General features: G+C 40.7%; 1 protein-coding gene across 18 annotated transcripts in view; it reads left to right on the plus strand.

Moving 5' to 3' along the window:
• Positions 1-26,876, plus strand: part of Ahi1 (Abelson helper integration site 1) — a 200,764-nt gene that overhangs the window by 164,040 nt on the left and 9,848 nt on the right. For 7 of the 18 annotated variants that reach the window (XM_010626542.2, XM_010626549.2, XM_033763279.1 and 4 more), the window contains one exon: positions 4,653-4,715. The exons of 3 other annotated variants lie outside the window; for them this stretch is intronic. Coding sequence is in view for 4 of the 15 variants with exons in the window: in XM_010626551.2 (XP_010624853.1) it covers positions 12,930-12,975 (46 nt within the window). In the remaining 11 variants the exon portion in view is untranslated. Of the gene's footprint in view, positions 1-4,652; positions 5,157-5,189; positions 5,223-6,542; positions 6,722-12,929; positions 13,816-26,876 lie in introns of those variants that run through there. 8 more of the 18 variants (XR_780704.2, XR_780703.2, XM_010626551.2 and 5 more) reach the window with 8 other exon arrangements.

Consider the following 26,876-nt stretch of genomic DNA (forward strand, 5'->3'; position numbering starts at 1 on the left):
TTTTTTTTTTTGGTACAGGGATGGAACTTGGGACCTTGCGCTTGCAAGGCAAGCAGCAGTACCAGTGAGCTAAATCCACACCCCGTAGAAAACATTTTAAACAGATTTTTATGTCCAAATAACAGAAACTTTAAAATTAGGCATATCAGAGAAGCTCATACAATTTTATTGGAATGGGAAGGAATTTTACATAAAGTATTAATATTTATAACAAACAGAAAACTAAGAAGTCAACAAGAAAAACATATATCAGGTGAAAAATTGACAAAATTGCACAGGATATTAAAGGAATATATATAAATGACAATAAACACATGGAAAATGTTTTCCTTCCAATGATCAGAATAATGCAAATTAAAATAATAAAATGAGATACATTTTTTTCCTCCCAAAATGGTGACAAGTTTCACAATTTAGGATACCTAGTATTTTTTATTGAAGTTTTGTTTTATTTTTCTCATACTGGGGATCGAACTCGGAACCTTGTGCTTATAAGGCAGGTGGCGGAACCACTGAGCTAAATCCCCAGCCCCTAGAATACCTAGTTTTGATGAACATCTGGGAAAATAGATTCACTTGCACTGCTGGTAATAGTATAAAGAATGATCCATTCTTTGGGAAGGATAGTTTGGTTAATGAGTTTTAGCCAGGCATGGTGGCACAAACTTACAGTCCTGGGGAAACTAAGGCAGGAAGATCTCATGAACCCAGTTTGAAGCAGTCTGGGCAACATAAGGAGACCCTAACTCAAAACAAGAAAGGAACTAAAAAGTTTTTATTTTGTGATTTAATGCCTCTAACTTTATGGAATCTGTTTAAGAAAAACATTTATGTACATGCAGATCTTTCATTAAAAGGCTACTCCTTAACCAGGCATTTTAAAAATAGGGAAAACTTTGTTTATATGAATAGAGTGGATTAAATTATGAAGCATTTATGTAGTTGAGTAGCATATGGTCATTATTATATTTTGGAAGTATTTTATAGGCATGAAAAAAATGTAAGATTTTTAAGTTAAAAAGAATTGATATGTTATATGCATTAAATATTGAAGAGTATGAATCAAAAGACGGTAGTTATTTGGGAGGTGAGGTTTTGATTTTTTTTATGTGTTTTCTGTTTTTTCTACTCAGCATATATGCACTACTTGATCATTTTCATTTAAATGCAAATAATGGCAGAAATTTTTCAGCACAGCCTATTCTTTCTACTCTTAAGGGACCAAGGTCCCAGAGTCATAATCGCAGACTACCTGAACTTAGTGTGTGGTCCTCTAGCTGGGCCTCTGTTTGGAGCCCAAGCGCACTGCTTTGCCTGCCCCTGCTGACACTCCTCGTAGGCAGGGGTTGTGTTCAGGTGTTTCCTCCCAGAACAGGACCTAGGGTCCACCACAGCAGCACACCTTCAACAGACCTTCAGGTAATATTGAAGGGATCGAATTGCTTGCGAGACATGGCCTACTCTTTTTAAGAATCTTATTTTTTACACACGACATACACATAAACACCTAGTTTCATATTTATTTTCAGAATCTTTTTTTTTTTTTTTTTTTTTTTTTTGGTATCAGGGATCAAACTCGGGACCTTGCAGTTGCAATGCAGGCGCAGTACCACTGAGCTACATCCCCTGCCCTGTTTCTTCAGTTAGCTGTGGGGATACTTTATGAGAAGCTACCTCAGAAAAGGGATGGACTCTGGTTTGTTTTGTTTATTTTGCTTTGTTCTCTGTTTTGCAATGCTAAGGATTGAACCCAAGGCCTTGCACATGCTAGGCAAGTGCTTTACCTCTGAGCTCCATCCGTAGCCTTTGGGCTTATACCTGTCTCTGGGTTAAATGTACTTGCTCCCTTCCTTTTAGTAAATCCCAGTGTCTCTTAGCTTTCAAGTCCCTGTGCTGTCTCTTGCCATCTTGCTTAGTGCTACTCTTGCTTTTCAGTAGTCAGAAGGGTACACTTGATCATTTCTTTTCCGTTTTCTTTTATCCTATCCCTTTTCTTCCCCTCATGGGCAGTCTTTGTCAGTCTCTATCCAATGTGTTTCTTCCTTTTCTTGCTGTGAATCATTTCCCTTAAAGATGTTATCTCTGCTGCCTACTTCAGCCTTTTCTGGTTAAATCTCTCTTTGGGTTCCTTCTCCTGAGGTCCCCCAGCTTCTCTGTTTATACTTCTCACAGTGCAGTCTCCACCTGATTAATTTAATTTGTCCTACATCTTCTGCACCTGCAGGATCCATCTCACTAACTTCCAGCTGTTCATCTGCCCTCCTCTCCCCTTCCCTTTTCTGTTTTTCTTCTTTTTTTGTACTACCACGGTGAACTCCTCCTCTCACTTTATCTTGCTCTTCCTGTAAAGGTCCTTTTGCCCTCCTCTCTGTCCTTGAGCCTCTGCTACTTTCTTTCTCCTTTCTTTCTCTCCTTCTTTTTTTTTTTTTTTTTTTTGTTCTGGGGATTGAACTTGGGTCTTCGTACTTGAGAGTCAGGCAGCATCACTACTAAACTAAATCCCCAGTCCTGGATTTTCTTTTCTTTTTTTTTTTTTTTGTACTGGGGATTGAACTTGGGTCTTCGTACTTGAGAGTCAGGCAGCATCACTACTAAACTAAATCCCCAGTCCTGGATTTTCTTTTCTTTTTTTTTTTTTTTGTACTGGGGATTGAACTTGGGTCTTCGTACTTGAGAGTCAGGCAGCATCACTACTAAACTAAATCCCCAGTCCTGGATTTTCTTTTCTTTTTTTTTTTTTTTGTACTGGGGATTGAACTTGGGTCTTCGTACTTGAGAGTCAGGCAGCATCACTACTAAACTAAATCCCCAGTCCTGGATTTTCTTTTCTTTTTTTTTTTTTTTGTACTGGGGATTGAACTTGGGTCTTCGTACTTGAGAGTCAGGCAGCATCACTACTAAACTAAATCCCCAGTCCTGGATTTTCTTTTCTTTTTTTTTTTTTTTGTACTGGGGATTGAACTTGGGTCTTCGTACTTGAGAGTCAGGCAGCATCACTACTAAACTAAATCCCCAGTCCTGGATTTTCTTTTCTTTTTTTTTTTTTTTGTACTGGGGATTGAACTTGGGTCTTCGTACTTGAGAGTCAGGCAGCATCACTACTAAACTAAATCCCCAGTCCTGGATTTTCTTTTCTTTTTTTTTTTTTTTGTACTGGGGATTGAACTTGGGTCTTCGTACTTGAGAGTCAGGCAGCATCACTACTAAACTAAATCCCCAGTCCTGGATTTTCTTTTCTTTTTTTTTTTTTTTGTACTGGGGATTGAACTTGGGTCTTCGTACTTGAGAGTCAGGCAGCATCACTACTAAACTAAATCCCCAGTCCTGGATTTTCTTTTCTTTTTTTTTTTTTTTGTTGTTGTACCAGGGATTGAACTCAGGACCTTGCACTTACAAGGCAGGAGGCAACACCAGTGAGCTAAATCCCGTGCCCACGTTCTCATTTTTTACTGAACTCTAACTTGGCACAAATTTTACATCCTTTTCTTTTGGATATTTTGGGTCCAGCATGATACCTTTTCCACTCATTAGGGATGTTATATTTGATATGCCGTATATGCATTTTATACTCAACTTCAGTTGCCTTCATTAGCTCCACTTGAACCTGTTCTTTTCTTCCCCTCCTCCCTTTTTTTCTACACTTGAACCTGTTTTGGGGCTTCTATATATAATGAAAACTTTATCTGTATAGCTCCACTTGACACGTTTAAAATCAGGAGATTTGGACTAACAAAGGATTATTTTTCTCCTAGTGTGTACAACAACATACTGTAACCATTTATGTGAGTATGGGCCTGAGGGTAAAAACACAGGTGTTTGCTCTTCCTCCTGTGCCCCCAGGGTGAGCTCATAGGAAATGGTTAGCTTCTGCCCTTTCCTGCCCGTGTGCCAGCCATTGCTTGTCTCCAGTGGATGAGTGGCGACGACCGTCACTCTGACCAGCTTGCCATCATTCCAAGACTGTTTGAATACTTCTGTGAGACATTCCAGGCTCTGCCCCATGGTTTACTGCACTCCAGTTGTAGGTGTATGCATTACATGGGCTGTAGGGAAGCAGCTTCTTTTTCTGTCTGCTTATTTGTTCTTGATTTGTGCTCCATATCAAAGCTGCCACAAGATGCACAGTTAGCCATCATTATTGTGGTCAGACTGAAAATTCAACAAACCACTTTGAAAAATATATTAACTCAGTTGTAAAAGTAAGCACAGCTATAGACTCAATGAAAGACTAATAAAATGCTGCTTTTCTAACTATTATGAATCATCATCCATATTTCTTTCTCATTGAAGGAAAAACTTTACATATCTGATTGCTTGTTCTTAATTTCTGTAAGTTACTCAAAGTTTGGAATTCTTTGTGTGTGTGTTTGAGAAGTGTATTTCTCTTTTGCTTATATTAACCTCTCCAGGCCTTAAATAATTGCTAATGACACAAAGAGATGGTAATAGGATGTTTCATAGATAAACTATAATTAGTATTTTGGTTTTATTTTGTTGTGTGTGTATGAGAGAGAGAGAGAGAGAAGAGAGAGTGTATGTGTTTTTGCACAGTATCTTGTCTTGTGCAGTTGCCTGAGCACACTAAGATTTGGTTGTAGCCAGAAGACATTGTTCAAGTTCATTTAATACATTTTGTGTACTTTTCTCCCTAGTAAAGAGTTAAAGAAGAATGAAGACCAACCAAATACAAAACATTAATAAATAAATAATTAAACCAAATGGAATTTCTCCTTAGAGTTCACAGTTTTTAAGATACTCAGGAAGAAAAGAAGGATCCACTGCTTTTCCCCTTGAAAAATCTAGAATAACCTGAAGCAATATATGGATAGAAAATCATTGTGGCATTTGAACTTAATTGTTACAAACCATTGTGATTGTTGTTGGTCAAAGTATTGGTACTTGTATTATTAGTAACTGCATCAAATTTATATTACCAGTGTTGGAAAACCATTTTAAAAATGCCTTTCAGCAAATGTGAATCAAAAGCATTTGCATTGTTACAGTGTCTATTAATTATTCATATTATTGTACCCAGAATATGTTATATGTGTAATGTTCTACTCAGAATATGAAGTTACTATTTTTGAAACTGACTTTATTTAAAAGATCTTCAGAATGTTGTATATTCAAAATAGTCACAATGACAAATGAAAAGGAAATAATTTGCTTTTTAAATTATATTTTTATAGTGGTTGTGATGCACGCCTATAATCCCAGCACTCAGGTGGCTGAGGCAGGAGGATCACCACAAGTTAGAAGCTGGCCTGGGCTGCATAGTGAGATCGGAGGCCAGCCTGAACTACATAGTGGGACCCTGTCCGAAAAAAAAATTAAGATTTTGTGTTTGTGCTGAGTCACATATGTAACTTGATCCACCTAAACTAAAAGTGAATTTTGGAGGATCTGACAACAGTGTTCCAAATTACTTTTTTCAAAGGGCGGTTCACTTTAAGCAGATAAGTAATTTGTAAACTTTATTGTTTAATATGTACTCTTAGTAGTCATTTAGTTATCACATTATTTATTTCTCTATCCAGAATAGCAGTGTCATTATTATATGACTGTATGTTTTGAAGCTTAATATAATAGTGAAATTCTCATTTGTTTTTTCTTGTTTATTCTTTCTCAAATATATAATAAATCTGCCAATAAAATATTTAGCACAAAGATGGTCAAAAATAATATAAAATTTTTACAACTTATTTATCGTGTTAAACAGTGGATTCCATTAATATAAGAAGTGAGACAAACAGTGTTGGGCATTGAGGTGTAAATTTTGTCCAGATGAAAACCCGGTGTGTGTAGTAAAGTATATTTGGCTAGAATATCCCTGCACATGTTGCAGAAGCATCAAAATTGGTAAACAGGCCCTACTGCACAGAACGTTCACAGACAAGGCCCTTTCAGAAGTGTGAGTGGGGGCTGGGGATTTGGCTCAGTGGTTCCACCACCTGCCTCGCAAGGACCCAAGTTCGATCCCCAGTACCACAAAAAAAACAAAAAACAGAATCGTGAGTGGCCCCCAGCCCTCCGTGCAGAGTTGCTGTGATGGTGCCAGGCATCCCCCTTCTGGATGCACCACAGGGCCTCAAACACTGCTGGGCCCAGGCAGCTTGCACCACCCTTGAACAAGTTTCCTTGTCTTGTGAATGCACTTGATAATTTAAGAATAAGGACACAGTATATGTTTTCCTGCAGTGTCAGCTCATGATTTCTTTTTCTTTTTTTTCTTTTTTCTTTTTTTTTTTTTTTTTTTTTTTTTTTTTTTTTTTTTTTTTTTGGCACTGGGGATTGAACTTACTTGCGAGGCAGGTGTGATGCCACTGAGCTAAATCCCTAGCTCAATTTAGGTCGTTAACATGTGAGTTGATTCCTTGAATTTGGTTTTTAATTAATCACAAACAATTTCAACAAGGTTGTAAAAATATTTTAAATCAAGACAGATGAAAAAATATATCAGAGAAGCCAAGCATTTGCTGAGACCATTATGTTCACATGAAAAATAATGCAAAGAATTATCTTTTATATTGCCACTACTGAAGACAAAGAAACAGAGGTGAACACCAGGAAAGGTGGCTTCTGCGCAAATCCTAGTGCTTTTCTACCATATCCTGCTGCAAGTGCAAAACTGGGGATGTGTTCTGGAAGAGGATGAATCAGTTGTCTTCACCACACTCATCTATGAGACGGGGAGGGAGAGAGCCCAGATTATAATCCCACAGTGAGTCAGACCCCAAAATCAGTCTGATGATTTGTGGCACTAAACATTTTCTTTGTAGCCAATTGGTTTTCTTTGTTTTATCTTTATGGTGAAATTGAATTTCGTACTGTGTCATCTCTTTTCTCTCTCTCTCTCTCTCTTTTATTTTTTTTGAGACAGGGTCTCACTGTGTAGTTTGGACTGCTCTGGAACTCACTGTGTAGCCCAGGCTGGTCTCAAACTCGCAGCGATCCTCCTGCCTCAGCCTCCCAAGTGCTGGAATTACAGGCATGCACCCCCATGCCCAGCCCAATCTCTTTTCTCTAAACAACAATTTGACACTACCTTCTGTATCTAAATAATATTTTAAACTATTCCTAGAATTTCATTCCTCAATTATTGATCGAGTCTATTTTGAAGATTAAGATCTTTTTCAGTATCAGAACTGTACTGTGAGGTGAGCGTATGTACTGGTGCACGCCTGCAGTCCCAGCCCTCAGGAGGCTGAGGCAAGGGGATCACAAGTTTGAGACCAGCTGAACTACATAGAACCTGTCTCAAAAAAGACCCTAGGGATTAGATTCACAACCTAGAATAAAAAGTAAGTTTCTTAATACTTTAAAACGTGAATATTTTACACCGTAAGTACAAATGTATTTTTAAAATGCATATTTCAAATGGAATTGATTTTAAATAGCTAAGAGTGCTTTTGAAACCTTATACAAGGTTTCTGTCACATAAAAGCAAACACTTCACCTGAATTGTATGTTTGAGTTATAGAAAAGTCATTAATGACATTTTCTGTTCAAGAAGTTCAGCAAAACTATATCTGGGAAATACCTTGCCAGTTTATAGCTTTAGTTGACATGTCACTTTAGTAGTTTTTAAGCAGTTAAGAAAGTTCTAGAAACTATAACAGTTGGTGACTTTACACTTTTATATGTTTTTGAATGATTTCCAGCTGAGGGTCATATCTGTTAATTAAATTATGAGAATATTTTTAAATTATGCACAATTTTAAATTACAGTAAGCCCCTGGTTTATGAAATTTGATTTTTCAAACTTTCACAAGTATGTCTAAAGTGTACTTTGTTGGGTAAAATCTTTCCTACTCTGCAAAGTAACCCAGCCTCTTAGAGTCTTGAAAAGCTTGTCAAGTGCACAGTGCCTGTAAATGTCAATGCTAGCAGTAAATGGAGGTTTGTCAGACTCCACTGGATATTTCTGTACTAGATCTTAGTTGCAGTGTGGCAAGTAAAGCCAGAGACAAGTGCACAAGAGTAAAAATGCAGTCCACTCAGGGACTGGAAACATCCAATATGTCTGTAATACAACAGTGACCTAAAAAAAGATAATATATTAAAATAATTTAAAAGTTTTTAGCCCACAATTATTTTAATAATTCTTTACTCCATCCTATAGTTCTTATGTCTCCATAAGAAATAGGTTCTATAGAATCAAACTAATTACAAGTACAGTAACACTTTATTCAAGAAACAGAAAAAGGTACAATTCCGGTCACTTAAAAGATAATAAAAACATCAAGAAGTATGTCCATCAACAGGCTGGAAAACTCAGTCTATGGATGGACTCAATTATCTTCAGGAGAATTGAATGTCAGCATCATTTAAGGTTAACAATGGGCTAACTAAGCAAAAGCAGACAGCTACAGTCTGCAGAGGTCCAGGAAGCAAATTTGGTAATGAGGCACTTCATTCATCATATCTTTCTGCTCTAATTATTAAGATGAATAGAAAATACTTTAAGGCGAGAAGTGCATAACATAAAAACATTTGTTTTGTAAACACAAAGAATGCTATTTTTCTAATGATTCACTACAAATCTAAATCAAGCATATATTCTAAGCACCCTGTCTTCTCACACCTCAATTCCATAATGCATGTGGATGGGTTTTGTCTCAAAAGGATTGGGGAGGCTAGTGCTGCTAAGAATCTACAGTATTCATTTCTCCAATCTAAAAAACAAAGGAAATCATAGATACACCATACGTTACTTGTGTTCCACATCTTTCACTTAAGTCGAAATGGTCTACATATTTATTTTGTCATTGCTAAAAGTACTAAGCATTCTGAATTTTATCTGCTGTAGTTTGTTTCTTCCTAACTCCTTCCTTGAGCCTTGTCAAGAATAATGGAAGAACAGAAGAAAATTGAAGAATGACCTACTTGTTCAAGTTTATATAAGTAAACTCTTTGCCAATCCAAGGACAAATCCTTAAGTTGCTTGGGATAGAGATGATTGGCTTAATGAAAAAATAACAATATAAAAGGAAGGGAAAGCAAGAACTTGCTGCATCAAAAAGAAGCAACTGAAGCTTGCAAAAAGCAATCAAGAGATAAAAGGAGGAAGGTTCCCTGGAGAAAAGCTTGGTAGATTCAGTTCAGCTTTTTAGTGTTTTGTGCCAAAAATCAGTTAATTTTTTTTTCTGTTAATTTGTTGTCAGTCTATTCCATATAAACATGACTTTTCTGACCTATAATTTTTCAATTTAAGGTAAGTGAAAGATTGTTAAACACAGTAATGCTTTTAATCTGCCCTGCCTATCATGCAAAAGTTAAATGTTCACAAGTTTCTCCAAAAGCTGCTGTTAGCACCTAAATATGTCCATGGTAAAGAAATAACAGTAAAATCTATGCACTTTAAGATCAAATTCTTCTTACATTTATCATGTGTGCAGGCAGACTACATAATAAACTAGTCTATAGCAGCTGTAAATTTCTGAGGATTTATCTAACCACAAATACATGAAATGGGGAAATGGGTCTATATTAAACTATGCAAGATGCTGCTGGAGCTTTGCCATTTCTGCAACATCCTGTAATTAATTTATCATGACAGGTCTGGCAAACTGAAATATCCAATACACTTGCGACAGACTGTTGTACTACAGTTTGTTGCAGATCATGCAAGCATGTAAAGAGAAGGTGGATTTTTCTTCCAAAAATGACTGTAGGGCTAGTATATTTAGAGTGCCCTAAAACCAAGAAAAGACCTCTAGCCTTCGAATCTCAGAGCAAGAGTAACTAGAATAGGAAAAAGGTCCTGGGTTGAGGTAATGAACTTAGACTCTTCTCTGCCTGTGTGGTCTTTTATGAAAGGACATCCCTGGGCAGAGGAATGATATGGCTGGTGCTAGATATGATGGGATTCTCTCCTGGGAGACTCAAAGGTCACCTGTCTTGGTGGTCTTGACCATCTCCCCTTCCTACAAATGAAGCTTGTAAAACCTTTTCCATCTGTGTGACACCCTCTTAAAGCTGCTGTCTGCCATTCTTCAAAGTACAAATAAGTGTTAACTTTTTTTAAAGAAAAAAAAGTAGCTCCTAAGGATGTGAAAGAAGGGTCTCCTTACCTGGTGTGTACGATTGGATCCAGGGAGTATTGTGGTTGTACAGGAGGCTCCTTGCCAGGCAAATGGAGCTACTTCCCCTGGAAAATGAAGCCTACATTGTACATACGACCATAGCCCTGCCTGTTCTCTAGGGTGGTCAGGTTCCTGTCAACACGTGGGAGCACCCAAGTGGGTCTGGAAACCTTGAATCCAGAACTTTGGATGGGAGGTGTTAGTGAGAGGTCCCAGGTGGAGGATGTGATGGACCCTGCGTCGCGGGAAGGAGATGAGAAGATGAAGAAGGGCCCCGAGGTGTCCCGGCCCACGCACCCAAGCGTAACTGAGCATCTGACCACATATGTGCTCTCTGTATTTTCTCTAGTGATTCTCTTTCTCTTCATCCTTGTGTTGAAAATGGATTCCATCTGACATGAGAAGTTTGTTGCTTGGGCCTAAGTTTTAAGGGAAAAGCAAGCAGTGACACCCCAAACTAATGCAAGGGGAAAAGGAACAGACCAGGGAGCGAACCCATTTGTGTCCTCCACACCTCTTCAGCGCTCGTCTGCGTAAAACTTTGGAAATGGGTTGGTGGGTGGGAAAAGAGGATCAGAAAATAAAAGCAACTTTCTTTCACACCTTCCATTTAAGTGACGTGTCCACCATCATGAACCAGTGTCGAGACTGTTTCATTATCCCAATTTCCAGATATTTACTAGGCAACATTTGCACTTAAAGGTGCATTTCTAAAAACTAACTGTTACAAGTCCTAAATTTTCTTAACCTCATATACAACTAAAAATAAATATCCCTTACAGAACATGGCCTATATTCAGACTTCTTAAAAACTAGGTTATTACCAGTGATGAATGTGAGCAAGAGTGGAAAGTAGATAAAATGTAAGCAAGGTGGTAGAGCCGGGGAGATGTGACATTTCTATGCCTGTGGGGAGAGAGGCTGAGGTGTTTTGCTTTGTTTAGGTTTTTTGTTTGTTTTCTTTTTGACAACGATAGTAGTAACATTCTATTTACATGACAATGGCTAGAATTGGCTGCTGTCCTAAATATGTATTTATAATTTAGGAATCTCAACAAGTTTAACTCTTAGTTGTCTTTTTAAAAGTGTGTGCACAGGCACATTTGCTTATTCAGTAGCTAATTCTTGGATGTTTGTTGGTCAGATATGGGGAAAGGGAGCTGACTGGACAGTTGAACAAGTCTCTTCAATTCTATTTCATCTTGAAATTTGATTCCCACTTATTGCCACCATCACTCTACAGTGGTTTTCAGAAGTCTTCCTCATATCAGTCCTTAAAGACAGGGCATTATTCCTTCATTTTTTCAAACCAATCACAAGGTTTAATGACTTGCCTGACAACCAGTGACCTGCACTCAGAAGCCCTCCCAGAGTTATGTTCTTTCCAACAAGAAAATTTTACTGATGTCTGAAAAATGTAGAAATAAATTATCAGGAAAGTCGATGTATGCTCTGGGTACTTGAGTCAACTATAAATTAATGAGCCTAATTTAGATGTGTGTCTTTTGGAAGTAATTTATGGTTTTCCTATAGTCAGTAATAAAAAGATGTTCATATTTTCAAGGTACTCTTTGTATTTGAATATACATATCTATTTTAAATGCAAGAACTTAAAATGTGAAATTATAACAGTACACATAAGGACATTTAACAATATTTTATGTTTTATAGATAAAGCAAAAAAGTTAGCAGGAGATGTGGAGTCCCTTTTCCAAAAACCTTTTGTATGAACCACATTTTTTTTTCATCAGGAATCAAACTCAGGTCTTTGTACTTTCAAGGCAGGCAGCAAAACCACTGAGCTAAATCCCTGACCTGAACCACATTTTAAAAAATGCTTTCATGCATTGTATATTTAAGCCAAATAGTTAATTACTGTTCAAGTACAAATACATTGCCTTCTGAGTGAATAAGCAACCAATTCCCATTTGACCTAAAACTTCATTAGATCAATTCATCAACTTGGATGTACCATAGAACATTTCATAAAACCCAATTCTGATTTAAAACTCTTCATTGACGCCCCCATCCACTATCACTAAATCCATTGACTTATCCCATTAGCTTAGAGTAACTCCGTAAGTCCACTCTCATGTTCTGATACCACAGGGAACCAAGCAATGTAATCATCTTTGAAGTGACAGGAAAAGAATCCAGTTCAATGTCTGAAAGAAAGGCCACATCGGAAACCTGACCATGGCAGACAGACCTCCATGATTGGCCCCTGCTTTGCCACAATACCTCCACTGACTTCCTGTGGAGCCCACTGCGCACATCGCAGAAGGACCACAGCTGCTGCAAGCCCTTGAGCTTCTCTCACTATGAGAAAACACTTTCCAGTGCCTTTGCTGGGTGTTGCCTTTGGGATTTCATCTTAAAGATCAGGGCAGGAAGATTCCTAACTACTGTTCTGAGTGAGGGACATCCTCTCTGTGTTCCCACAGGCTCCCGTAACTATTGTCTATCAACACACTTGGCACAGGACACTGAAACTGACATGTGCAGTTGGGGAAAATTAGAATGGTGTCAGAGACATCTTTGTACACCAAGTTCCTACCTCTCATTGGGCACAAGTTAAAATGTAATCAAGTGACTAATATTCCCTGTCAATCAACATGTTTAATATTTCCTCTAAGCCCCAGATAGTTCTTATGAATCTATGTGCATACTCATAGGATATTCTCCAGTGGAATACAATCTTTTTTGAAGTTTGAAATGCCTAGCAAGAATAAGAAATTTATGGAAGGAATTTAAGAAAATGTCAGTCATTCTACACCTTTCTGTGATCACAGCTTTTCCTTTTTCCATGACTAACTTTCTCACATTCTCTTTACTTTTTTCCAGTTCCCATTTTTCTTCTTTTCTGCCTGACATCAGCCCATGGCATTAACCCAACTCAATATTAAATCATTAAAACCCTGACTGACGACCATCTGAGTCTGCGCCATAAACTGGAGAATCCACCGCAGGGCCCATCCTGGCACAGATGCTGGAAGCCACTCTTCATGCCTATTGGGCAATCTGAGCAATTCTTTATTTCATAGAAACACAATCTTAAAATGTGGATGTAACTTTCCGTTCACGTCTTTCACTTTTTTTATTGAGGCAAATTAGCCAGAAAGTTAAATCTGATTTGCATAATACTTTGCATTCCCATTCATTTGAGTATAAGAAGCCTTCAAAAGACTTCTAAAAGTTGTGTATGAGAACCCTACTGCCTGCGAATCGGATATCTTGACCACTCTTTTCTTCACAGTTTTAATAATTTTCTGAGAGAAAAGATGTCTACGGTCATAAACAAAAGCTCACAGTGTCACATTGCTAAGTCTGAGCATCTGATTTTAGGGCTCACAGCTCAGTCACTAAGTGAATCCCAGCCTTTTTCATCTCCCATATTTTTATCACCTAAAAGCATCAAACCACCCTTGTTCTACAAGCAAGCCCACTAATACTCAGCCCAGCTGTGTTGACATCAAAAGTTTCAGGAGCCCCCTGAAGACCCAGTCACACCGAGAAGACGAGGCAGTCACACTCAGATCTGTGTGACTGGAGGAAAGGGGCGTGACATCTTCAGCACCCGTTCAGTGAAGCCATGTCTGCTCATGGTCAGGAGCCCTTGCGCTCAGCTGGCTGTGGAACCGACCTTGGAGATGCTGTTGGATACTTTCACCTTTGACTCTTTTTCTTTCCCTTGCTCCCTTTCTTTTGCTTTCTTTTCTTTTCTTTCCTTCCTCCCTCCCCTCCCCTCCCCTCCTTTCTCTCTCTCCCTCTCTCTCTCTGTCTGTCTCTCCCCCCTCTTCTCTCTCTCTCCCCTCCCTAAGAAAAGAGGCCATTGTCTGAAACTCTGATGTTTCCTTTGGCTACCCAGCCAGAGAAATGTGATTTGGGCATTAACCCTATAAATAAATCACTCTTCATTCCACTCAAAAACTTATTTAATCATTTTACTAAGTTGTCATTAAATTCACAAAATAATTATCTTTATTCCAATTCACATTATGCTATATAATCATAATTTATTGGGGAAAGGAAACATTATTATACTTATCCATAATTACAAACTAATAGCTAAATTTGCTGAACACAGACTAAGTAAATTAGGTATCTCATCAGGGGGTTTATATGTAGTAGCTCATTTAACTTTCAAAATAAGCTTACAGGGTAGATGCATTATTTCCATTCAAAAATAAAACAAGAACCCTAAAGCTCAGAAAGGTTGCTGAGTGTGGTGGCACACACCTGTATTTCCAGCAGGAGCATCACCATGAGTTCAAGGCCAGCCTGAACTACATAGCAAGGCCCTTTCTCAAAAAGCTGAAAAAAGAATAGATTAAGTAATGCATCTGAGACCAACAGTTTTTAAGCTAGGCAGGATCAGATTTCTAATTTGTGTGACTTCTAAGTACCTACCCTTCACCATTAAGTTGCTGTCCCCGAGTTTGCCAAACTGCATCCTGTACTTCCTTTTAAAGTGAACTGGATTCTTTTTTAAATGCTTATTCCACTCACCATTGACAAAATGCAACTTCCACTTTAAACAGCAAGAAAGCTACACACTGAATACTTTTTCAGTTTCAAGTACTTTTGGGAGAACCATCAATTTGCAAAGCAAGTTGATCAAAATGAATTTCAAATCTGCAGGTCACTAAAAATAATCACTTCAATCCGTAACGTTCAAGTAGAAAGTTCTATTTCCAAACTTTATATGATACAAACAAGTTACCCTAGGAGCCAGGGACTTAGCTTAGTAGCACTGCACCTGCCTTACCAGCACAAGGTCCTGAGTTCAATCATCCCCAGAACCAAAAAAAATTTTAAGAGTTACCCAAATACAGAAAGTTGGCAAATGACCATTCCATATGCATTTCATGCCCTTGTGGTCTCCTGGGGTTGCTTTGCCAGTGAAAGAACAGATGTTCATGTAAGAACCCCCTTCTTTGCTTGTTCCCATTTTAGTCTCCCCTTAGCATCCTGAGGAGACATAGGTGACCTTTGTGCTTTCACAGCCGCAGTCCCACTCCGGCCTAAGATACGCTCTTATAGGTGTTCATTTGCTGATCCACTGTCACGTGATGCCATCGTTCATCACTCAGTCAGTGTCTGCCTTAATGCTGCACATAGCGGGCACTTTCAGTACTGAGCAAAGGCAGATCCAGACCCAGAAGCTAAAAGTTTCTATTTATGGACAAAATGGCCAGAGAATAAATTATGTGTGAGAATATTAACATATGGAAAATATGCAACAGGATCATGTCCTGTAACAAACGTTATTAATTTCTCTGTTTGATTTTTCTTTTGTTTGCAGTACTGGGGACTGAACCTAGATCCTGGCCTGAGTTACAATCCCAGCCTCCACTGCCTTTTTTAAAATTTTGAGACAAGGTCTTGCTAAGCTGCTAAACTGAGTTGCCCAGGCTGATCTGCTGGTTCAGCCTGCTTCAGCCTCCAAGAATTTGGGGTTACAGGCAAGTGCCACCACACGCAGCCTCTCTGTGTCATATTCTATTTCGTTTAAGAAATCTATCTCCTTTCCACCCCCACCCCTTTCCTCTTTCTCCTCGCTCCCCTTGAACCCTGTACACCCCCAGTCCGCCCCTGCCTGGAGTGGACCACAGCAGCCATTGCTTTTAAACTCACATTCCCTTTATTTACAACCAAAATTGTTTGCCAGACTCCACACCTTCTGGCTTCCAGCTGGTAGTAGTTGGGAACAAAAGCTAGACAAACACACACACACTGTATCTGTGCCTTGAAGCAGCCTCCATTCCAGGTGGCTGAAAGGGCCCTCGGGGGTGGCACGTGGGATCCAGAAGGTGGCAGAGCCCTGTTTCAAGTGAAGCTGGCCTGTGATTCCCCTTTCCTCTGCCGTGGGCAGCTGCGCAGTGGGCGGCAGGCGCACTGTCAGGTGTCTGCCCTGGGTGTGCGCAGCAGTGAAGTGCAGACTGCTGCCCAGAAACTTCTTGTAGTCCTTAGCTTCACCTAGGCTGCTGCGAATGCACTTCTAATTTCCACACCCATTTCCTAAAAAGCATTTTCCTGCAACGCTAAAGGGGAAAATCCTTTTTTTTTTTTTTTTGAGACAGTTTCACTATGCAGTTCAGGCTGACCTTGAATTCAGCAGTAGCCCAGGCCCGCCTGGAACTTGTGATCCTCCTGCTTCAGATTCCAGATTACAGCCACCACACCCAGCTAAAAATCCAACTTGCTGTGATTGTACTCCCAAGCCTGCACTTTGGGCACAGGTGCACTTGGTGAGGAATTCCTGCCCCAGGTATACCAGGCCCCACAGAGTGGGACTCCGTCCTCTGATTCCCTCCCTCACTGACGACGCTGGTTGCTCTGTGGTACCATGGATGTTCAGCACGTCAACACTTACTGTAAGCTGTACTTGTCAGTGATTAATAACGTTAGCACCAAGAATCATCTGGCCTTATACCTGCAAGAAGAAAAAGATGAGGCATAGTTAATAAGATATATCCAAGGAACCCAGTATCAGCTAATTTTCTTACTTGAAGAACCAGAAAGACTGTGGCAACACTTTGGCCCGGTGCATGGCTTTAAAACTCTCGGAAGTGGAAACATGGCCTGGATCTGAAAGAAGGGTAAAACGAAGTACCTAAAAAGTGAAGTGACCTTGAAAAATAAAGATGGAATCTTCGGGTGTTTTACTTGAGTTCCTTTCTGCCAAGAAATTGAGAAAGCTTCATAACACCTTACACAACATTTCCCGTTTTCTTAATTCTTCCAAAATTCTTTTATTTGAAGTTCAGTTTTCACCATTGGCAAATCAAGTAAGAAGGAAGTCCATTTCCTTGTGGCACCACTCAACAAGAGAAACCCAGGTCGGAAACCAAGAATCTTCAATCATTCCCAGCACTATAGGGGAAAATATACAAGATTCATACAGAACTTCAAAGGAAGCCCCTCCCTGCGCACTCCTCCCTTGGTGTGGGTGTTTCCTTCACCCCACTCCCACCAGTGTGGGGTTTTAGGAGAGCATAATTGTGCTTTTGTCTTGGACTTGGCTCACCCCACCATCCTCTACTCCTAGTCTCCTGGCCTGAAGCCCAGGGTAGGGCTTTGCCCTCAGTACTGTAAATAATGGTAATTACCTTTACAAACTAAAAGAAAAAAAAAGAGCTTTTCCCCCCAAGGCCAAGAATATCCCAAGTCTAGAACATACTATAACCCCTTGTGCACAAATCTGTTAGAATGTGGGTGGGGATTAAAGTGTCTCACTCATGGAACAATTAAAGTACAAAGAGTATCACCAGCTCACCACTTCCCCGGGACCCCTCTGGACTCTGGTTTTAGACTGTAGTGGTGACATCAGTACAGGTGAAAAGGGTGAATACTGAAGTAGCATGTAGGAGTTACTCTCTTGGGGGGCACATAAGTGTTTGAAAGCTGTTGAAGCCGAAACATATACCAGGGCCCACTAGGCTCCAGTGGAGGGGAGCTTTGCACCTGACCCAAGCTGTAGTATAGGAGGGCGTGGTGGGGGTTTTACTCTCTACAGTATCTGTCTGGCTGAGGGCTCCTATTGTTCTGATTAAGTTGTCCTGCATCCAAGCTTTGCCTCATTAACTTATCATCATGGTGCCAACTCTATGATTCCCACATAATCTTGGTATTTTATTTCATGAACAGTCATCACTAGCACCTGTTATCAATGTCTAAGATCAAAACAATTAATGAAAAGTCAAACTTTTTTCAAACCAGTAGCTTTTGGCCATACACATACATCAAGGCTCATTCAAAATGTCTGATTTATGAATGAGATAGAGTGCTTTCCAGACCACAGAGTTCCTTTGATTATTTTGCTTCCAGATCAACTGGTTTGAGTGTGAGACCTTAACATGTGGACAGGTTCCTTCCACCTAGCATGGACTTATTTCAAAGCTACATCAAGACTATAGTCACAGAATGGTAAGCTCCCTGGGTGTATGTAAAAGAAATTTACTAATACTCTCAAAGGAAGAGTCAAAGTCATCTGCTTGTCATTCTTTCCATTCAGAAGTCGATGCTTGAGAGTCACTGAGGTCATGCTCTGTGCTTGTGCAATGAATGGTATGTTCCTGCATTTAAATCATCGAGAATGTTCGTCTGGGACTGCGGATTTAGTTCAGTGGTGCTGCCACCTGCCTGGCAAGCTCAAGGACCTGAGTTCAATCCCTGGTACCAAAAAAAAAAAAAAAAAAGAATATTCATCTATGAGGTTCTTCTGCTCAGATGGGTGATTTATAAGGTGCCTACTGGAGTTTGAAGATGCCTAACCTGTAGTATTAACACTTCCTCACCAAGCTCTTTCCTTTGGTGCAGGAATCTGCTGAGGCTGCAAAAAAGCCCAGGGCAGCTGGGGAGCCCAGCCCACAGTTCTCCCTTGCAGTGCTAACTTGTCAGCAGCTCCAGAAAACTTCCCTGCGCTCATTAGGAGTCATCACTGTTCAGGAGGCGAATCCTCCTTTGCACTTGACTTCTTCTCAGCTTTTAACTCTGTGGAAACATCTGTGCATGGAATGCTCAGGGATTTGGCTAGTTTGTCTGTTAAAGACTGCTCTCGTCCTTTTGTGGCCCCTCAGTTCGTCCTGTAAATGCTCCCTGAAGACTGCTGGAGACAATACTCTGCAGATGGACTGTCTCGACTGCACACAAATTCAGCCCCTCTGGGGGGACTCTCCAAATGACTAATGGCCTTGCACCCAACTATGAAAAGCAACCCAAGTGAGAGATGGTGGGTGTCTTGGGGGTGGGGGGCAACAAGCAAACCAGCTCATGCCCAGTTCCCCTTCCGCGAATGTTTCAAACCTACACTGCATGAGAGTGTCTCCTTTTTCTGCTGCTTGCTTACCCTCTAAAAGAACTAGTTTGGTGTGATGTAAAAAAGCTGAGGGCAAACAGAAATTGGATTTCTAGGTCAGGGCATGTAATTTGCTGAGCCCTGAGACTCCATTCCACAGCATATCACCATGCCAAGGGAGCAGTTGCCACACACAGTCCCATCTGGGTGCCTCGATGAAAAAGAAGCACTTCAGCCTTAGCAGCAAAGCTAGACAAGCCCATGACAATTTTTCACTGTTCCTCTGAAACTTGGTTCTTTCCTCGCAGATAACATTGGTTTGAAGTACTATTCCCTATCCATTTGGATTGAACTACTTTGGAACACACAAGAGGGAGAAATTGTTTTCTAAATCACACTTAATTCTCTGTTCATCTAGGAGGAAAAAAGGGTTAAGTTCACTGGGTAAAACAGTGTCAATCACTAATGACTGCCACGAGATGAAAAACAAGCTGCACCTGTACATGGGCAATTTAAGAGATTCTGGTCAGCTATTTTTCTCTGGTGCTTTGTTCTGCCAGCTGCCTCTGTGCTTTGGATGCAGGTGGAAGCATGGACTTTGCTATCTATAAAAAAATTTAATGGTGAAGATCAACTTCCGCTTCACCTCCCCAGGGATCAAAGTTTTAGGCTTTCTTTTTTTTTTTTTTTTTTTTTTTTTTTCCTTTTCCTGAAAGACTACTAGAGCAAAGCTCAGAAACTGCTAGGTTGTTGAGGCTCCCATCGCCCCCAGATAAGTGGCAGGAAATCCTTGCTCTGTCTGTTCTTCCCAATTTGAAGGACATAAAGCATTTTCTGAAATGAGGGCTGGACAGTGCCAGCCACTATGCCAAGCCTGCAGGGTACAGAGCTGAGGTGAACACATAGAAGGGACAGGCTCAGTGCCTGCAAGGGTGAATCATGTGCTCATTATGTGGCAGCTTGTCCAGGAAAGGTGGATGTCACTAACTTTCTATCTGGCCAGACTTCTTTCCATTACATAATCAGTGACCAGGAAAATATGTGTGAGAAGCTTAAAAACCTGATGCTGGGGACTAACAAGAAATGTACCTCATTGATGACATGAAGCAAAAGTTCCCGTGCTAATTCAGCAAACATGTATTGTCTATCATGTGCCAGGCACCAAATTAGTTATTGGACATACAGTGGTTGATGCAGGCTAAATTGCGTCCCCTTGAAATTTGCATCGTGAAACCCTAACTCCCAGTACCTCAGAATGTGACTGTGTTTACAGATGGGGCCCCTAAGGAGGTAATTAAGTTAAGTGAGGCCATTAGGGTAGACCTAGATCCAAATCACTGGTGTCCTTTGAAGTAAAGGAAATTTGGACACAGAGATACCAGGGACTCCTACACAGAGGAAAGGCCTTGTAAGGGCACAGCAAGAAAGCAGACATCTGCGAGCCAATGAAAACGGCCTAAGAACAAACCGAACCCACACAGACATTGATCTTAAAGTTCTGGCCCCCAGAACTGTGAGAAGACTAGGTATTTTGTATGGTAGCCCTATCAGACTTAACACAGCAGGTTACAAGACAAAGTCCTTGTCTTTGCTGAATGTACAATCTATTGAAGAACTTAAAATCCCATGGCCACTTAGGCAAAGGAGAAAGGGAGGTAACTATCAACACTTTTAAACATTGCTTAGACAGGGAGAGTCAATAAAAGAACCAGGAGCAGGAACTGCAGCTCAAATGAGGATATATCCCTTCATGGCGCTTGTGGCCATTATGCATTTTATTTAAATCAAGGATTAAATAATATAATTACTCTGCTCAACACGAGAAAGCAAGAAATCCTGCACTGATCATGTGGCAGGGAAGTGAGGAAATCTAGCAGATCTGACCTAAAAGGTTAAATGGAAAAGAACTCTGTGGCTAAATACACATCATGTGCAAACACATCGCAAATTGGGCTTCGGCCGTACCAGTAGAAGCAAAGGAAATCTTTATATTTTTACAATCCCTACATAGGTGCTTATTTTAGGTTGTTTTCTTGAAAGTTGTTAGCTATTTCTTTTTAACCTCACTGCCCTATAGGCTTACTGCCTCAAAGGAAGCCTAACACAAGATAAAAATACAGAAGTTGCTACTGTATGTTCAACAGGTTAAAACAGAGCCGAAAATAGCTCACAGGCATGTCATATGGCCGGTTGACTATTTAATCCTCTGATCTATAGGAGAAATTGAAGTGCCATAATCTGAGTATCTATCAACTGTCCACGAAGCTTTACTGTCCTTGGGATTTTCCAGCAAGGTCACTTGGAGAAGTGAGCTTTGTATTCCTGAAGAAAAGTAGAAGGCTCCTGTATGTCAACCAGGTAATTCTGACCTGGTGTGTGATTCCTGTTGTGTGGATAGTATTGTTCATTGTATGATTCATATACCGTGATTCTGCCCATAGAGGCAAGGGTTCGTATGTGCATAGAATGGAGATAGGCAAAATCTCAAATAAGGGGAGAAATCACTTATGGGGGCTTTTATAAAAGCTCCCCCACATCCCCGAGGGAGATATGCAGATTTCACGCTGGAACCCATGATGAGCACCAAGCAGGAAGTCCCTGAGCAAGTGATACAGTTAAAACCTCTGTCTCGATAGAGGCCAGCCTAGGCTACATAGTGAGTTCAAGGACAGCCTTAACTGCTTAGCAAGACCCTGTCTCAAAAAAAGTACATATATTTATAAGTATTTTCTTCTTCTTGATGCTATTATAAATAGAATTATTAATTTTATATTCACACTTATTACTATACAGAAATAAAATTGTTTTTTTTATTTTTTTTAATTTTTATTGAGGTTATTGGTACAATCTAGGTATACAATACAATTACATTCATCATTGGGATTCTGTACCTTTACATAATAGGTCTTGATTCTCATTTTTCCCCTTGTCCCTGCCCTCCCTTCACCCCCTCCTCCCCTCCCCATTTATAAACACTTTATTTCCATTTTTTCAGTTTCTCATATTTAAAATTGATTTTTGTATGTGAAAAAAAAAATCTCTGCCTTGTTCTTAGGGTTCTAGGGTTTCCAGGTAAAATGTGGGACTCTCTATGAAATTTAAATTTCAGATTAACAACAAATTATTTTCAGTATAAATGTGTCCCATGCAACATTTGGAACATAAACAATTTGGTACACACTCATACTAAACAATACTGCGGGGATCTACAAGAAATTCAGATTTAACCAAGGGCACTGTATTTTAATTTGCTAAATCTGGCAATGTTATCTGAATGGCAAATGCCAGCTTCGGGGTGAAAGGAAGTAGGACTTGTTCTCTCTCTTTGGGGAGATGGGCCTAGAGCTGAGTCACATTGTCAGAGAAATTATCCTTATCTTTTGGGGTTGGAACTGAACAATCTTTCTGCATAGTATGTGATCCCAAAGCCAGTAGGTTACAGAAAGATCAGAAAACCATACAGCACAACCCCGGGAGCATCTGCATTCTCTCGGCTCACTACTGTTTTCTATGCCTTTAGCATTTAGTGGCGTCTTCTTGGAATTCCCAGGCTATCTCAGGTAGCCAATATGATAATCCAAAGGAAGGAATATCTGACTATACTTAGGTAGGAGCACTAAAAGTGAACCCTAGCAGATGCTGAGGCAGGAGGCTCATAATTGTGAGCCCATCCTGGGCAACTTAGTGACAGTGAGACCCTGTCTCAAAATTTTTAAAAAAGCTTAGGGATGCTGCTCAGTGCAAAGGCCTTGGGTTCAATCCCTAATACTGGAGAGAGATGGAGAGAGAGAGAGAGAGAGAGAGAGAGAGAGAGAGAGGATATGACTTACAGTCCACCAGGAGAAAGCAAGTGTTAAAGTCAAGGAGCCAATGAGCTAGGCACGGTGGCACCTGTAATCCTGGCACTTGGGAGGCTGAGGCAGAAGGATCATCATAAGTTCACCATGAACCTGAACTACATACACAGCAAGATGCTGTCTCAAAAGAAAAAGAAATCAAAGAGCTAAGATCAAAACCATTTGCCCAGCTGCCTCTTCCCTCCCTGGCAGATCTGGAAATTATTTTTTGGAGGGAGCAAATATCTCCTCCAAGTGAGAACAAATAATCCCAAATGCAAAGGTTCCCTGGCTCTTCTTCAGCCAGTAAGTGCCTCTATCATCATCCAAGGGATTCCTCAATTCATTGACAAATATTTATAGAAGACCCAGCAGCGCCAAACAGCATCGCAGTGTTGGTCCTGCCCCACCCCTGTATCTGCACCCAGGGGGTAGGCAGGCTCATGGGATTCCAGTGCTGCTCATCTTATACACCAGTCTGGCTGGGATGTGGCAGCCAGCCCCGTCCCCTTTGCCTCACAGATGCTCCTTCGGTTATTGTCTGTTTCTTCAACATGGAGAAGAGTGCTGTGGTCTGACTACTTCCTCCAGGCCTAGGTTAAAATTTTAACTCCCAAGGGATGACATTGGGAGGTGGGACGCTGGGAAGGAGATTTTGTCCTGAGGGTAGAGCTATCATGAATGGGATTAATGTCCTGATAAAAGAGATCCGTGAGCTGGTAAAGCATTTGTCTCAAATGTGGTAGGCCCTGGGCTTAATCCCTGGCACCTTACCATAAATTAATAAAGAAACAGGCCTGAGAAAGACCCTTTTCCCTTCCCACCGCATGAAGACACAATAAGATGGCACCACGGATGGACTAAGAAACAAACCCTCATCAGACACAAAATCTGTCAGGGTCTTCCTTTTGGACCTTCCAACTTCCAGAACTGTTAGAAAACGTTTTTCTCTTGTTTACTTGGCACTCAGTCAATGGGTACTTTTGTTTAGCAGCCCTGGCAGCTCACCTTACCTTCTCCCTACCCTGAGGCTATCTGTCCCTACTTTGGGATGGAGTTCCAGGTTCACTCTAGTTGAAGAACCCTTGCTTTGTGTCACTCTGTATGTGTTACCTTGCCCTGTGTCACGGTCCTCGTTATACATGTTCTCACCTACAGTGCTTTCCTTTGTGTATTTGTGAACATAGCACATCTTGCTGAATCAGAATGAAAATCACATGAAAGAAGCCACTTCACCTTTCCTGTACCACTGTGTCCCCAACTCCTAGCTAGACCCTGATGTGGTATGCACTCAGTGAACATTTATGTAATGGATGTTTATGTCCCGTCCCAGGAAACGTGTACAGGAAGGAGCCCATGTGCCAGACTTAGGTGCATTGGGAATCTGCTGCTCACTGTGCCTTCCAAGGATCACACACATGTGCTCTGGGTTCTCGTGGAGATACTCAGCACTGTGCCTGTTTTCCTTATTGCAGTCAGGAGCACAGTAAGTCACCCACCTGGGAACCTCGAGTCCACAACTGACGCCTCCTTCTGCTGTCCCTTTCTCTCATAGAAACTACAACCGCCCTCAGTAGTAGTAGAGCTGGCAAATCGGCCTTCTCCTCTCCCACTTCCTTCAATATTAGGCAAGAGCTTTCCAGGGAAAAGGAACCAAAAAGAAGGTGGAGATGGGGATAGATTCGTTTTAAGGAATCAGCCCACATCATTGGGCTGGAAGCTGACATGACAGGCTGGCAACCTGGGAATTTCCAAGAGGAGCCGATGCAATTGTGAGCCTGTGGGAGTCTGGGGTCACAATTCCTTCTTCTTGGAGTGAGTGAAGGGATGGAGGGAACTTCAGTCTCTTCTCTACCCACAGGAGGAAAGTGGTCAGCTTTATTCACAGATTTAATCGGTAGTCACAGCTAAAAACGACCTCACAGCAACATCCAGGCCAGTGGTTGAGCAAGCAAGCCCAGCCCAGTTCACGAGACAGCTCTCACTGATGGCTCTCTGCCTCCATCCCAATGTCTTCTGTTATGACTTCGGAACTGCAGAGAATGAAAAACTAAAACCAGATCTGTTTGTTTGTTTCCTTTTTGTTTTGTCTTGTTTTATTTTGCAGTACTGGGGACTGAACCCAGGGCCTCATGCATCTCATGTGCTACATAAGCACTGTATCACTGATCTACATCTCAGCCCTTTTTTAAAATTTTTAAACAAGTTCTCACTAAGTTAAACAGGCTGGTCTCAGAACTGCAATCTTTCCGCCTCAGCCTCCAGAATGGCTAGGACTACAGGTGTGTGCCACTGCACTTGGCTTAAAAATTGTATTTCTAGGCACAAACTTGTAATCTCAGCACACTGGGCGGCTGCATCAGGAGGACCTCAAGTTTGAGTCTTGCCTGGGTAATTCAGTGAGACCCTATCTCAAAACAAGGGCCACAGATGTAGTTCAGGGCAAAGGTGCTAGGTTCATCCCCAGTACTGAAAGAAGAAGGAGAAGGAGGATGGGGAGGAGAGGAAGAGGGAAGAGGACAAGGAGGAGGAGGAGGAGGAGGAACTGTATTTGTAAGACTCCTTCATAGCCAAGGTTCTTAACAGAGCTAATACACGGCTCTTCTGGAGTCAACTAGTGCTAAAGGTGGGCTAAAAGTCCACATTTTTGTTGAGGCAGGAGTGCAGTTCCCAGGTAGGCTACCTGCATTTTTCTTTATTCCTAGAAGTCAGACTATAGACCATTTCTCTTGACTTCCAAAACAGATTGAAGTATTCAGTTCCCTACATTCTGTCCCTTCCTGGAGACCTCTTTCCTGCAGCTAAACCCACCCACTGCCACTGTCTCTCTTATATTTGTCCTATCCTTTCAAGCCTCACCATCCTGCCATTATCCAGGCTTCCTTTTCTATCTCTCCTCTCCTCTGTCTAATCTGGTTAGCAGATGACATCAACTCTCCATCCTTAGCCATTTATTTTGTATGTTCTCAACTCCCCACCCAAATATAACTGTCCTATTCCCTAAGGGCTTACCACATAGGTTCACCTCACACCCAAAGATTTAGTTAATATTAGCATGACCAGTGGAAAGTCCAGTCAAAAATACAATATGGAATGTCTTTAAATTCTCAGAGAGCTTACATTCATTTCCAACCTCTCTTTCCATTGAATTCTTCACTTCCTAATTTCTCACATTTTGCCTATTTTTATGAGGCTTTTGTGTGTATGGAAGACCTTACTGAACTCTTATGTGCAAGACTAACTCTTTATTTGGAGAAGTCCTACATCTTCTCATCATGCATCTCAGCAATCCCTGGTATATCCTTTCTTGTTGATTTTGTTCACTTCCTTCTCTCTCAGGAAAAAAAGAAAAATATTTAATTTTCTAATGCACTTTAGCTCTTCTGCCTTCTCCTTATTATAAACCTTGTTCTACCCATGTCCAGCTGAACAATCAAGATTTTCTTCCTATGAAATGATATTACCTTACTAAGACTTCAACTAGAGGTCATTGTGGGAATATGAGCAGGAGAAACCTGAATTATTCTAAATAATTGCATAGTAAAAAAGGCTGGGGATGTGGCTCAGTAGTTGACACTTGCCTAGCTTGTGTAGGATCCTAGATCTGGTCCCCAGTCCTGAAAACAGAAAAATTAGCTCTATTACTAACTAACTCGGACTGGCAAGCTGCTCCGTCTCTTTATGCTTCAATTTCTTTTTGTAAGTGGGATAAAACTTGTTAAAGGAAAAGGCCTGTTTCCAAAAACTGTTGTAGGATTAAATAAAATAACACATGAGAAGTATCTGGCAAAACCCTATCAGTTAATTGGGAATTTTAACTGTAACAATGTTGTGGCTTGTAGATGGTCCCCCCCAAAAGAATCATGCACTGGTAGGTGGGGCTTTGGGGAGGTGGCTGGATGTGTATGCAGTAACTGGATTGCTCCACTGATTGGATTAGTGTAGTTCTGGGTGTGCCTAAACGGATTTGTTGAAGACAGAAGACCCATCCTGGGTGTGCGTGGCACCAACCAATAGGCTTGTAACCTGACTAGAATAAAGAGGGAATAAGGGGCCAGGGATTTAGCTCAGTGGTTCAGTGGCCTGCCTTGCAAGTGCAGTTCAATCCCTGGTACAAAAAAAAAAAAAAAAAAAAAAAAAAGAGAGGGAAAAAAA

The sequence above is a fragment of the Fukomys damarensis genome, unplaced genomic scaffold, assembly GCF_012274545.1.
Source record: "Fukomys damarensis isolate Sample0158 unplaced genomic scaffold, DMR_v1.0_HiC HiC_scaffold_14, whole genome shotgun sequence".
Lineage (NCBI taxonomy): Eukaryota > Metazoa > Chordata > Mammalia > Rodentia > Bathyergidae > Fukomys > Fukomys damarensis.